Source organism: Marmota monax, unplaced genomic scaffold (genome assembly GCF_021218885.2).
Source record: "Marmota monax isolate L192 unplaced genomic scaffold, Marmota_monax_Labrador192_F-V1.1 WCK01_AAM20220418_F8-fsc00166, whole genome shotgun sequence".
NCBI classification, from domain to species: Eukaryota; Metazoa; Chordata; class Mammalia; order Rodentia; family Sciuridae; genus Marmota; species Marmota monax.
The window spans coordinates 816,260-831,184 of record NW_026693344.1 but is presented as its reverse complement, the minus strand read 5'-3'; the positions used below and the strand labels follow the sequence as shown (position 1 = coordinate 831,184).

The 14,925-nt window shown below is 39.0% G+C and overlaps 1 protein-coding gene across 4 annotated transcripts in view; it reads right to left on the bottom strand.

Annotated features, from left to right (window-relative positions):
• Window positions 1-3,140: 3,140 nt before the first annotated feature.
• The window catches only part of Papss2 (3'-phosphoadenosine 5'-phosphosulfate synthase 2), a 100,421-nt gene continuing 88,636 nt past the window's right edge, over window positions 3,141-14,925 (bottom strand). For all 4 annotated transcript variants that reach the window (XM_058583230.1, XM_058583231.1, XM_046456811.1 and 1 more), the window contains 4 exons: window positions 9,683-9,818; window positions 7,553-7,821; window positions 5,688-5,917; window positions 3,141-4,968 (listed from right to left, as the gene is read on the bottom strand). In XM_058583230.1, coding sequence (XP_058439213.1) covers window positions 4,827-4,968; window positions 5,688-5,917; window positions 7,553-7,821; window positions 9,683-9,818 — 777 coding nt within the window. In that variant the 3' untranslated portion in view covers window positions 3,141-4,826. The remainder of the gene's footprint in view (window positions 4,969-5,687; window positions 5,918-7,552; window positions 7,822-9,682; window positions 9,819-14,925) is intronic.

Here is a 14,925-nt window from a genome sequence, read left to right as displayed (position 1 = left end):
CAGAGCCTAGTCCTTGAATTTCCCTTTAAAGGTCCTTTGTTTTTCCTTGTGAGGAGAGATGACAGTCTTTGGACCTTAGTCCACTGCCTTCTTTCTTTGCTAGAAGTTTTAATAAAATTTATTTTTTCTCAAAAACCTTTTCCTCATTATTTGAATTGGCACCAGGCACAAAAACCAAGCCTTCTGTATCAAAATGGTTTGACTCTTTAAGACAAAATGTAACAGGAAAGATATAAAGTATTCAAAGGAAATTATATGTTAGGGCAAAGGGAGCTAGATAAACAAAAAATGGCAAATGGCGAGGTGATGAAGCCACTGGTATTTGCTAAATAAAGGCAATGTTAGAACAAGTAAGCATGCTAGAAGTGTGAACAACATGTATATGGTTTGTGTGGACAGGCTTGTAGGGACTGCTCCATTGGATTCCTTCAGTTTGCTTTTACTTGGTAATAGAGAGCTGCTTAACTCACCCAATTCTCCCTAGGTGGATAACGTTTTTAAAACTTATTTTCATATGGGGGATTGAACCCAAGGGTACTTGACCACTGAGCCACATCCCCAGCCGTTTTTATTATTTTGAGACAAGGTCTCGCTGAGTTTCGTATGGCCTCACTAAATTTCCCAAGCTGCCCGAGTGCTGGAATTACGGGTATGTGCCACCACACCCACCTAGTGGGTAACTTTTTAATTTGTAATTAAAAATTTTTGTTCCGGGTGGTGGACACAAAAGAACAATGGGAACTGAAGTATAACATTGTTGTTGTTGTTTTTTTTTTTTTTACATAATGTCTTTGTTTTATTTATTTATTTTCATGTGGTAGTCAAGCACTCTTCCACCAAGCTACAACCCCAGCCTTAACATTGTGATTTTTCTTACCTAGACATAGTTATGTTGGGTCTGGGATTGTAGGGCTAGTTTGTTTGCATTACCCGCCCCTCTGGCTTTTTACCACTGAACTACATCCCCGACCCTGTTTATTTTGATATAGAGTCTCACTAAGTTGCTCTGGCTGGCCTTGAACTTGCAGTACTCCTGCCTACGCCGCCTAAATAGTTGGTATTATATGCATGTGCCAGAGTACCAAGCAGGATTGGATTGAGTCAACTGATTTTAGCCAAACCCCTACCCACCCCTCCAGCAGTCTTTTGATCTTGTTGGCATTTGAGCTGGGAGGGATTTGAATTAGCAACTTGAGATGTTTAGGGTTCTTAGGGTTCTAGAATCCACTTGCCTTGAGAATGTGCAAGACGTCCAGTCCCTCTCCTGCTATGATTTTGGCAAAATTCAGGAGAGGGAATTTCCTAGCCAGTTTGTTTTTACAGGGGGTGTGGTTCCAGATTTCAGTCTGTCCCAACAGTACACTGTTGTCTGGTCCTGACTTAATTCCCATCTCTCTGCAAAATATCCTCCATCTAGGGCAGGCCCACATTTCCATACATTGTAACCATACCCCAGAGTCCACCCCAGAATTAAAAACTGCCAAGACAAAGCTCTCAACTTACTTTCAAAGGGCTTATCTTTGGGGGATAGTTCATGAAGAATTTCTTGCATCCACTTGTTCTTTTGCTAAGTCTCATAGAAAGGTATTATTTTTACCTTTTCTAGAATGAGACTAAAGTGTCCAAACTCTGGTAGTAATTTATTTGCAGTAATTCAGTAAAATTACAACATAAGCAAAAAACAAACATAAAAAACCCAGTCTTTGAAGTACATATTGTGAGTTGCTTGAATGCCATTTTCAGCATTTAATGAATGTGTACCATGAGTGGCCCAATAATAGCATTTACCAAAGAACTAATTGCATGCTGGGGCAAGAATGGTACCTGTTAATGGGTAATGAAAACCTGAATCATTAAAACATCTCAGGCAAAAGCTGCACCATTTTTCTATCAAACCTTTAGACATAAGAATAGTTGAGTCAACTGATTTTAGCGTGTGCCATCACAACCAACTAGTGGGTGCCCCTTTCTAATATCTGGTGCCCCTTTCTAATATCCTCATTTCTTGCCTGTGAGGAAAATTATGTTGACGATCAGAGCTAGAACTAAGGGGAAATAATAGAGAAAAGTGAGAAGAAAACAAACTTGCTCTTCCTGAGTAACCAAGATTCTTGCAAAGGAGTTCGAAATTTAAAGGCCTGGTAGAATCATTGATACAAGTGGATGCAGTGGCACATGCCTATAATCCCAGCCACTCAGGAAACTGAGGCAGGTGGATTGGATCACAAGTTTGAGGTTAGCCTCAACAACTTAAATCCTGTCTTAAAATAACAAAGGGCCGAAGATGTATCTCAGTGGTAAGTCACCCCTGCGTACTGAGGAGGAAAAAAAGTTGATATATTTGACCAAATGATCATTGTATGCATTTCCAGGATCTTTTCACAGTATCACTATCCTGAACAGTTTGGCACACTCCTTCACTACTGACATCTTCATGCTTATTTTTTGTCCTATTTTGTCCTGCTAATTGACACCAGGAGCCACCAAGTCTGGGGTCAAAAAGGAAGGGACTAGAGTTGACAGCTTCGATTTGTCTGAAAGCTTATACCAGTTTTATTTGGAAGTGAGGATTAATAGCAAAAAAAAAAAAAAAATGCATGAAGCCTTCAGGACAATGAATCAGGGGCTCAAGAAGATACAACAACCTGCATGCTTGAAGGCCACTGAAAGGATGGGTGGAGACAGGTAATTTTTCTTTGCACATATAAAAGTAGCAGTGCTGAAGTTAGGGGAGGGGCAGGGATTGCTGAGGGGGGGAAAAATAAACAAAAATTCCTGCAACTATTTCTAAGCCTGCTGGTGAAACTCCTTGGGAGCACTTTTGAGAACAAGATCTGTTCCTTTGAGAAACAGGTGGCAAAGAAGATAACTTCATTGCCTCAAATGAAAGGGAAAAAAGGTCAAATCCTCCTTCAGTGAAATTCTAGGCAGAGGCTCCAGAGCAACCCAGTCACTTTTGAAAAGATCAATCTGCCTGGCTGAGACCAATGTCATTTACATGTACAGCACAAGTTGGAAAACGACATGAGCACCACAAACAGTCCCAAGTTTGGTCTTGCTGTTTCTTTCTAGTCAGTCACACAGCTCTCAAGAGTTGTGTGGTCAGCCCACACCCAGTGCTACAGGCAGAAAAGACAGCCTTTGTTTTAAGAAATTTATTAAAATAAGGACAAGCATTGGTTGTACACAGAAAGAGTCATTGCACTAAATATAGAACTACAGCAAAAGAGCAATTTTAAATATATTTTTTAAAATCACAGAATACATTTTGGTTAAGGCACTATTTCCTATCTCATGTTTTAAATAAATATCCTGTTTTCTAAAAAGGCAGCATTGAGTATCTCTGATTAAATGAGTATAGGCACTATTGTGTTAAAAACAAACTTTGCTGTGGCCATTGTGTGTAATTTATTCTCAAAAGAACTTGTATTAGCCCAGCCTTTTTTTTTTTAATGGACAATATGAAAAAAAAAATCAGTTTTCTCTTTCTAGTTTAGGTTTCTCCAATAGAAACCTATGTATAAAATATACTGTTTTTTTCATATATTCCTTGGCGTAAAATTTATGCATAGAGCACAAAAGATTATTTCTTGGAATTAAAGCCATCATAGGATATCTCAGAACAGCCTGAGTCTTTGGAAAAGTTTCAGTTCCAACTACAGTAAAATTAGTGGAGTTTACAAAACCCTGGGCCTTTTTTAATCCAAAAAGGCTGCTTTTTAAGCCCCTTCTGGTCAAAAGACTTTGCTAAGAGTCTGAGGGGCACAGACCCAGCTGTGTTGTCTGGTGTAGACAGAACACCAGACAGGATCTAAATGGCCTGGGCACTCATTCAGTGCCAAGAGTACTTCCTAATGGGAATTTTTCATTTTTTGGTATAATGCTCAGCAGCTCACAAGGCACATGAATGTATATCACCTCATTTTGTTCACCTCTAAGAGAAAATGTTAGTATTTGATAATTCTGCAGTCTTTTCCAGTTCTAGTTCCTTGCTAGTCTGACGATGTGAATTACTTTTGGTTATTTATAGCTGTTGTTGCTGCTGTCAGATAGGCCCCAACCACTCTGTAGACACAGTGACCACAACAAAGGAGAAAAATTAACTTTCTATAACATGGTCAGATTGATCCATTGGTACAAATTCCTTCATTGAAGTACTCTATATTATATCACAATTTATTAGTCACGGAAGGCCACTGAGACTTCTCTTATTGGAAAATATAACTTGCATGGCAGAAGTAGGTTGCATAGACTCCTAAGACTAAATTCACATTATCATCACACATTTGCTTTCTCCAGTCAGAGGATATTGGGCAGTAAGGCTGTGTATAGTCATGAGGTAAATGATTAGCAAGAAACTTGATGTGAGGCACATCTCATTTAGGGTGATGATTTTTTTTTTCCAGTTGTACAGAAGGGGCTGTTAATCCAATTTGTTTTACCACTGGTACATGATATTGAGATTGTAGGTTGACAAGTTTAAACTGAAAAATGTGCTTCACTTTTTTTGCAAGTAAACTAGACACATGGTCAAAGCTTTAGAAATCTGGGACCTACGTGCTCTGATACGGTAGAGAATACAGCTAATTTCATTCTGAAATGTATAACAACATTGCTTTCACCTGCTAATATTTAATCTTCAGTTTGACTTTGATATATAAAAATGAAGTTGGCTTTAAATTATAGGCACAGTTTTTGCCTTTTTACAAAATATTAACTTTAAAATCAGTCACTGAGAAGCAATTTGGATACAAAATATCTAATCACAAAAATAGAAAAGGTAATCAAAGGGCATTTCAGAAGGAAACTTAGGAGCCAAGGTGCATTTAGTTGAGCTTCTCCAGGGACCTGTAATAATCTGTCAGGACTTTCCATGCTTTGGGGGCCATGAAGCCATCTGGGGGATTTTCTCCTTCTCTGGCGAGTTTCCTCATACGGGTTCCTGAGATGAAGTCGAACTCATTGTGCCTGTCACAGTAGAGCAGCAAAGAACTCAGGGTAGGTCAGTAACATCTATCCTAAAGGTTCCTGGAATTAGGTTATGGGTTTATACACCCACATTATTTTCCTTTCTGTAAAATGTTGCATTTTTGAAAATGATCAGTTCACTAAATCTTCAGTTCAGGAACTTGGCAGAGGAAAAAGGAAATCATGGCAACTATGTATTCAATATTTACTGTCACCTACTCTATTGTGAGAAGTGTCTTCAGGCCCAGGACTGTTTTCTATTTTTCTGCCTAGTTCTGTGGGCTCTCAGCCTGGGGAATGAGTGCATCATAAATACTCATTGAAATCTTTTTCTATGTTGCCCCCCGCCCTTAATGTCCTAAGTATTTGGTGCATGCTGAAAGCAGACATGTTGAGAAAGAAAAATATATATATATATTGTGGAGCTGGGGATTGAATTCAAAAGAGTCTCATGCATGCTATGCCAGTGTGCTACCACTGAGCTACAACCCAGTCCTTGAAAGAAATATTTATGGACCATTTACTATGTGCATGAGACTGTGCTGCAACTTTAGGAGATAAAAAAAAAAAAAATGTCCAAGACCAAGTTTTGACTCCAAAGAGACTTCATTCTAACGGGGAGCGTGTGCAAATGTGCTGGAGAGTTTCCCAAAGGGCCAAAATTTTGTCTCATCATTCCAGTCATAAAGATTTTGACTAGTTTTTCTCTGGAAACCTACCTTGTTGGATCATAGAAGTCCATGGCTTTTTTAGCCTTATTGTAGGCAGCCACTCGGAATGGAATGATTTCCACAGAGGTGAGGCCAGGGGCCATGCTCAAGACCTTCCCCCCATGAGTGGGTTCATACAGGTCCTTCTTGGTCTCAGGGTGGGGCATTCCTGCAGGATCCCTGCCCACGATGTAGAAGTTGGCCCCTGCAATCATCCGGGCCCTGCAGTGCCACTGGACCTAGGAAACATCATATAAAGGACATGATGGTCACCACAGGCCAGGTCTATGGGTCTCTGCTTTAAAAGTAGTTCAGTAATACTGGTCACCTAAAAGTTGCAAGAAAGCCAGTCCTAACTAAGACTGTGCTCTCTTCTTCATGCTTGGTTCTGTTGGGTTCAATAGGAGCTTCAAAGAAAAGAATCACATAATACCCAAAGGATCTAAAATCAGCATACTGTAGTGACATGGCCACATCAATATTCATAGCAGCTCAATTCACAATAGCTGAGCTATGGAACTGACCTAGGTATCCTTCAATAGATGAATGGAAAAAGAAAATGTATATATACACGATGGAATATTACTCATCTATAAATAAAAATGAAATTATGGAATTTGCCAGTAAATGGATGGAACTGGAGTTTATGATGCCCAGTGAAATAAGCCAATCCCCCCCCCAAAAAAAAAAAAAAATCAAAGGCCAAATGTTTTGTCTGATAGGTGGATGCTGACTCACAATAGAAGGGGTTGTGTAGGGAGGAGTAGAGGTTCACCAGATTGGACCGTGGGAAGGAAGAGGGAATGGGAATGGGTAAGGCAGTAGAATGAATAGGACATTACTTGCCTACATTCATATATGAATTCACAACCAATGTAACTCCACAGCGTGTACAGCCACAAGAATAGGAAGTTATACTCCATGTCTAAATGTTAAAATACATTCTACTGTCATGTATAACTAAAAAGAACAAATTTTTAAAAAGGCAAAACAAAAGAAAGGATCATATGAATTCCCTCCTTAGAACTCAAGGATGTATTTCCTCATCTCTTCTCCAAACAGGACAGCAGACTAGGAACACTCAGATCTACTGACCTACAAAAACTATAAACTTTGCTATCCCGTCCTTCCTTATTTGGCTAAATCACAGTTTAAAGGAAATTACAGACTCCAACATGAGCTAATAATTACCTTTCACAAGCAAACATTGATTCCAGTTCAACAGAACACTGCCCTCTCTAAAGCCCAGATAGAAATACAAAGGATGGAGATTTAAGAGAATTCATGAACTTCAGTTTGGGGCAGCTCAAAGGTTGAGACTTTCATCATACTTCTTTCAGACTTCTTCAAACATTACACTGCTGGTGCAGTAGGACAAAGAAGATCCCTGATAGGCTCACTGGGTTAGGATAAAAGGGAGACATTTACCATTTTTGTGTGTATGTGTGGTGCTGAGGATTAAACCCAGGTCCCTGTACATGCAGGCAAGCACTCTACCAACTGAGCTACATCCCCAGCCTGACATTTATCTTTTAAGGACATCCTCTCCCTTCTAAGAGGCTCACTGGGCATGTTGAATCATTTATGATGATTGAATATTAGGCTACATACAACTTGTCCAATAACCCAGATGAGCTCCATTACCTATCTGGTTCACAAGCCAGCCTCCATATTCTCAGAGGCAATATATAATAGGTTTGGCTTGATGTTTCTAGCATTTTTACAAATACAAAATGGCCACATTGTTAAACTGGACAAAGAGACCAGAATTTGCTCATGAGGAAGAGAAAAAGAATCACAGACTCATTCACTCTTCTAGATACACAGTTTGAGCCTGCGTCCTGATCTAATTGCCCAGCTCAGGGATTGCTCACCTCTGTGGGGCCGGCATATAACATAGGAGATGGAAAGATAGCAACAATGGTTGATTTGGGGTCCAGGACCCCTTCCTCAAGCACAGCAGCATGCTGTTTCATCCGCCAGTCCAGAGGCACATCATCATCCTTGGTCCAGCCCCCCAGAGGGTGGAGCAGGAGAACTGGGTGTTTGTAGCCCCTCTCCAGGAGCCGGCGACGAGTGTCCTGCATCAACAGAGCATGACCATTGTGGACGGGATTGCGCAACTGGAAGGCAAACACTGCATCTGGGAGAGAAAAGCAGAAAAGTCAAGGTCAAAGAAATGCACTGTTTCTTGTCCATAAGAACAGACAGGAAAGAAAAAGCTATGTTTATGGTTCAGTGTATTCATTACATCCACTTGCTTTTGCCTATCAGCTGGAGAATATGCCTGGCCATCAGGAGTGTTAATCAAACCCCACCAATCAATGCAAGATTGCTTAGACAATGAGAGGATGCAGACAGGAAGCCATTAAGGGAGGCTCAGGAATGAACACTTTTTTTTTTTTTTTTTGAACTGGGGATTGAACCCAAGGGCACTTAACCATTGAGCCACATCCTCAGCTCTTTTTTATATTTTATTTAGAGACAGGGTCTGTCTGAGTTGCTTAGGGCCTCACTAACTTGCTGAGGCTGGCTTTAAATTTGCCATCCTCCTGTCTCGGCCTCCAGAGATGCTGGGATTCTAGGCATTCACTACTGTGCCTGGCTGAACACATTTTTTTGCAGGGCCTTTACTGCAACCAAGGCTCAGGAAGAATCAGTGTTAATCAGTGCTCTTGCTCTAGTCCTGTTTCCCCAGGAGATGAATAATAAGGAAGAACATTTCCTGGGGCCCATGCATGGCGCAATAATCTACAGATATAAATACTACTTTAGTGCACATCTAAACCCAATGACTCAGTAGGCTGAGACAGAAGGACTGAAAGTTCAAGGCTGCCTTCAGCAGCTTAGTGAGAACCTGTCTCAAAATAAAAAAGAAAAAGGTCTGGAGATGTAGCTCAATGGTAGAGCACCCTTGGGTTTGGTCCCCAGTGCCACCAAAAAAAAAAAAAGACTTGACCATCATTTTAAAGTAGTTTTAAAGAAAGCTTAAAACCTACTCCACACAATGATAGACTTCTGAGAGCTTTACTCTCTTTCTGGTGGTGAAATATAGTTAATATATATCTAGAATATAACAATCATTCATAATTCTATCATTACTTTTCCTTCTCTTTTTCAAAATGTATAAAGAATTACAATCTTCCCTTCTCCTTAGTCCAACTCCATCCCCAAGAGGTAGGTAGTTGCTGTTATCTGCTGTTTGGTGCCATATTACCCCAGAAACTTTTCTGCTTTTATATACACAGGTTAGGGTTTTAAAAATGATTTTTTTTCTTCCAAAATATGATTGTGCTGTACATATTGTTCTGCAATTTGCTCTTTTACTTAATACATTTTAGGTATCTTTCTGTGTCTGTGCATATTTCTAACTACTGTATAGTGTTCCAGCATATGAATAGACTACAAATTTGAACTGTTTCTATATCATAGATATACCTATAGATATTTTCATTTTATTTTATTTCTGTTTATTTACTTATTTATTTTGGTACTGGGAATTGAACCCAGAGTCGCTTTATAAAAACTGGGCTACATCCCTAGCTCCTTTTATTTTTTTAAATTTTTTGGTACTGGGGATTGAATTCAGGGGCACTTAACCACTGAGCCACATCTCCACTTTGTATTTTATATTTTATTTGTATTTTATTTAGAGATAGTGTCTGAGTTGCTTAGCACCTCGATTTTGCTGAGGCTGGCCTTGAATACGAGATCCTCCTGCCTCAGCCTCCTGAGCCACTGGTATCATAGGTACGTGTCACCGTGCCCAGCTATTTTTTTTTTTATTCTGAGAACAGTTCTTGCTTAGTTGTTTAGGACATTGTTTAAATCACTGAGGCTGGCCTTAAACTTTCTATCCTCCTGCCTCAGCCTCTGGAATAGCTGGGATTACAGGCCTAATACCAGATGTTTTCATTTTAAAATACTGATTCCTGATATCTTTAATTCTTTTATCAGACTATGGTAGGCAGTACTAACAAATGCACTCAAAGCAGTTTACATACCAGCATTCATTTCTTTACATTTCTGTTTGAGCTCCAGAGGTGTCAGACGGTATTGGTCCAGCCCGTCATTCCATCTTATTCTCTCCAGCACCTGAAGGTCTCCACCAACCAGCCAATCCCCACTTTCCATCACCATCTAGAAAGAACATGATTAAAGTTGTTCAGGATGAATATTGATTTCTATTTTATTTGAACTTTTCCCTCCTTTTTGGATTAGTCTTGGGATGAAGAGCTGCCTTCAATTCTTCAGCATTCTTAACACATTATTTATCAAACTTTTTGGTCTTTTGGCTTCCTTTGCTCTTAAAAATGAAGCCAGGTGGGTGGTACACACCTGTAATCCCAGAGACTTCAGAAGCCAAGGCAGAGGGCCACACGTTTAAAGCCAGCCTTGGCAGTTCAGCAAGACCCTCATTTACTTAGCCAGACCCTGACTCAAAATTTAAAAATTAAAAGGACTGGAGTCGTAGCTCAATGATAAAGTGCTCCTGGGTTCAGTCTGCAGGATGGAAAAAAAATTAGTGGGGACTGTACAAAAGCTTTCCTTTATGTGGATTATATTTATCATCATTTTCCATATTAGAAATGAAAACTGAGAAACTTTGAAAATAGTTATGAATTAATTTAAAATGAACATTAATATATCTATTACACATTAACATAAATAACATTTTTAGCCAAAAAAATCCTATTATTCCCCTCCCTTCCCCTAAAACCCTCAGGGTGTATAGCATTATTTTACATGTCTACAAATCTCTTTATCTGACTTAACAGAGGACTGCTGGCTTTTCATACTTACTTCTGCATTTAATCTGTGGCAATATGTTGTTTGGGCTGAAGTATATAAAGAAAACCCAGTGCTCTACCACTGAGCCACAAACCCAGCCCCTTGATAGCTTTTTTATATAATTGTAGATATTCCTTTTTGACACTACACCAAAATATGATAAATGCTAGTTTTTTTAAAAGTAAGCTGCACTGTAAGATCTGACACTTTTTCTATGCACTTTTCATATTTCATTACATTAAAAATCCACTATGCTTTGAATGAATCTTTTACCCATGAATGATTGTGTAATATAACATATTGGTCAACTAGAAAATATTGATTCACTGAGTTTTTATGTTGTTCTTTTTAGTTATACATGACAGTAAAATGTATTTTGACATATCATATAACTTCCCATTTTTGTGGTTGTAATAATGTTGAGTTACAATGGTTGTGTATTCATATATGAACACAGGAAAGTTCTGTCTGATTCATTCTACTGTTTTTCCCATTCCCATCCCCCATCCCTCCCCCTGACACTCTCCTTCTCATCCAATCTGGTGAACCTTTACTTCTCACCCCCACTTATTGTGAGTCAGCATCCCCATATCACAGAGAACCTTTGGCTTTCATTTTTTTGTGGGGATTGGCTTATTTCACTTAGCATGATAATCTCCAGTTCCATCCATTTACTGGCACATGCCATAATCTCATTCTTCTTTATGGCTGAGTAATATTTCCATTGTGTTTTTGTACCACATTTTCTTTATCCACTCATCTGTTGAAGGACACCAGAATTCACTAAATTTTTAAGTCTTCCAATGCTGACATGGTTTATTATAGAATTTTTAAAAACACACACATTTGTTAATATTACTGCTGTTCTTACCAGAAATTTTTCTAAGAACTGTGAAGCTGCCTAACTCATGGCAGTGAATACACATTTTACAAAAAAACCTTTTTTTGCTTGAAAGATTAATCGTAAGCAACTAATACTCTTGATTGTGACAGGACTTTGTTCATTTTGAAAAGATCTGCCAAATAAGCAACTCTGAATAACCACAGTTTTTCACCTATTCTTTTAAGTAAAAATGATGTTTCATGCTGGGCACATGGCTGTAATCACCATAGCTCTGGAGGTTGAGGCAAGATTGCAAGTTCAAAACCAGCCTCGGCAACTTAGTCAGACTCTGTCTCAAAATAAAAAATAAAAAGGGAGCTGGGCAGGTGGTGTATGCCTATACTCCCAGTGGCTCAGGAAGCTGAGGCAGGAGGATCGTGGGTTCAAAGTCAGCTTCAACAAAAATAAGTTGCTAAGCAACTCAGTGAGACCCTGTCTCTAAATATTACAAAAAATAAAAATAAAAAAATAAATATATAAATAAGGGGTGAGGATGTGGTTCAGTGGTTAACTGCCCCTGGATTCAATTTCCAGTATTTTTTTTAAAAAGCTATTTCATAAAGAACAAAACCATAAACAAAAAAAGCATCTAACTTCACTTGTAGCTCAATCATACAAGTACTTTTTCCTTAAGCTAACCATTGTATGTTAGTATATGCAGTGGAAGTACTTTAATGTGTACTTCTCTTTTTGTAACAGGATGTGAGAGAGACATGAATTCAGGTCAAGATTTAATAATCATTTTTAGAGCTTCATCAAGAACATTCTTGGGGCAATATGTAAATCAATGGATGTGTAACTGATGTGATTCTGCAATCTGTATATGGGGTAAAAATGGGAGTTCATAACCCACTTGAATCAAAGTGTGAAATATGATATGTCAAGAACTATGTAATGTTTTGAACAACCAACAATAAAAAATTAAAAAAAAAAAAAAATAACATTCTTGGGGCTGGGGTTGTGGCTCAGTGGTAGAGCACTTGCCTAGCATGTGTGAGGCACTGGGTTTGATTCTCAGCACCACGTATAAATAAATAAATAAATAAAAGTCCATCAATAACTAATAAAAATTAAAGAACATTCTTAATTGAAGTTTTTTTTTTTTTATGCAAGCTCATGTTGATGGAGAGTATAATGACCATGCATCTAGTTAGCTGTCACCATTTAGAGTCTAAGGTGCCAGTTTTATGCATGGTTGCTTTTATATCAACTGTGCAACTGTCAACACAGATACACAGTCTTTGTATCATGAGCATAATTTTATGCTTGGAGATTCTCTGGCTAGCTCATGGACAACTCCAGGGTTTGGGAACCACTTCTAGCATACTGCTCCTACAGTCTGATGTATCTTGGACTATTTCTAGTAAGGACCCAAAATAGAGGCCCTGGGGGGGGGAATCAGACAAGTTGTTTTCTACCAGTTAATTATTGTTTAGCATAATTTCTAAGGAAACTCTCAAAAGATGAAGCTTCCTTCACTTAAATCCACTTTAAAATTAAATCACCAAAGAGCAGCAAAATGTAGCAAAGTCTGCATGGCAGGCTAGACATAGACGGTTCACTAAAACCCCATTTTCTCAATGATCTTCATTAAGGACATCAGGATCACTCTGGGAGAAAGGACAGTCCTTTCAACAAATGCACTGGGGAAAAGGCACACTCATATATTGCTGGTGGGACTGCAAATTGGTGCAACCACTCTGGAAAGCAGTATGGAGATTCCTCAGAAAACTTGGAATGGAACACTTTGACCCAGTTATCCCATTCCTTGATAGGCACCCAAAGGACCTAAAATCAGCATACTACAGTGAAGCAGCCACATCAATGTTATAGCAGCTCAATTCACAATTGCTAAACTATGGAACCCTTCCACAGATAAATAAGAAAATGTGGTATATATACACAATGGAATATTACTCAGTCATAAAGAGAAACAAAATTATAGCATTTGCCAGTAAATGGGTGGAACTGGAGACTATCATGCTAAGTGAAATAAGCCAATACCAACAAACTAAAGGCCGAATGCTTTCTTTGATATGCCGATGCTAACTCACAATCAGGGTAGAGGGAGACAGGGAAGAATAGAGTACTTTGAATTAGACAAAGGGGAATGAAGGGAAAGGGGGAAAATGGGAACAGGTAGTAGAACAAGACAGTAGAATGAATCAGACATAACTTTCCAATGTTCATATATGAATAAACAACCAGTGTAACTCCACATCACATACAACCAGAAGAATGGGAAGTTGTACTTCATATATGTATAATATGTCAAAGTGCATTCAGCTGTCATGTATAACTAAAAAGAACAGAAAAATGCATTGGGGAAACTGATTAACCATATGCAGAAGAAAGCAGTTGGACACTTATCTTACACCATAAACAGAACTTAACTCAAAATGGATTAAAGACATACATGTAATACCTAAAACTACAAAACTCTTAGGTAAAAATGTAGGGAGAAACAAGGAATTCAGTAGTGATTTCTTGCGTATGGAACCAGAAAAGCACAGGCAAAAAAGCAAAAGTAGACAAATGGGATTACTTCAAATTTAAAAACTTGTGTGCATTAAAAAATGGTCAACAGCTGGGCGTGGTGGCGTACGCCTGTAATTTCAGGGACTCAGGAGACTAAGGCAGGAAGATCACAAGTTCAAAGCCAGCCTCAGCAACTTAGCGAGGCCCTGAGCAATTTAGAGAATCTTTGGTTTCTGCCTCCTGAGTGGCTACAGGTCCGTGCCACTTCACAGGACTGAGAGGGTCTTGAAGAGATGTTGCTCAGCAACTATTCACAATGGCCAAGAGGTGGAAGCAAACCAAATGTTCACCAGTGGATGACTGGATCAATAAAATGTGGTATACACTTACAATGGAATATCATTAGCCTTCAAGAGGAAAAAACATCCTGTTAAATGCTACAACATGGATGAACCTGGAGGACATTCTGGTGAGTGAAATAAGCCAGTAGCAAAGAGACAACCACTGAATGATTACATCTATATAAGGACAACTTGTCCATCTGAAATATTAATATAGGAGGAGGTGCAGTGAGCAAAAGAAAGATGATTGATTTAAAAGGTTGCTGAAAGCTGCTCAGAGGCTGAGTCCAGAGGATCCAAGTGTAAGGTCTATTTGGGCAACTCAGTGACAGCCTGTCTGGGAGAAAAAAAAAATGAAATTAAAAAAACAACACCTAGTAGGAAGGCACAAAGGTAGTAGTGGAGTGTTCCTTGAACCTTGCTGTTATGGCCAGATATTGGGGTTTACAATGACCTGCATCCCAGAGGAGTCCAGGGAATGGGGTTGAGGTGAGCAAGTGGTGGTTCTCAATATTTTGCTCATGGTGACATTTGACAGGCATTAGTGATTGCCACATTTAAACTAGGAGAAAGTATGCTATTGACATCCAGTGTGTAAAGGATAAGGATGCTACTATATATCCTGAGCTGCATGGGACAGCTGCCCACCTTCCTCCATGCACCAATAAAGAATTATCTGACCCCAAATGTCAATAGCATTGCAAATGAGAAAACTGGGGTAGAGCAAGGGTAATTGGGCAAGGTATTTGGTTCT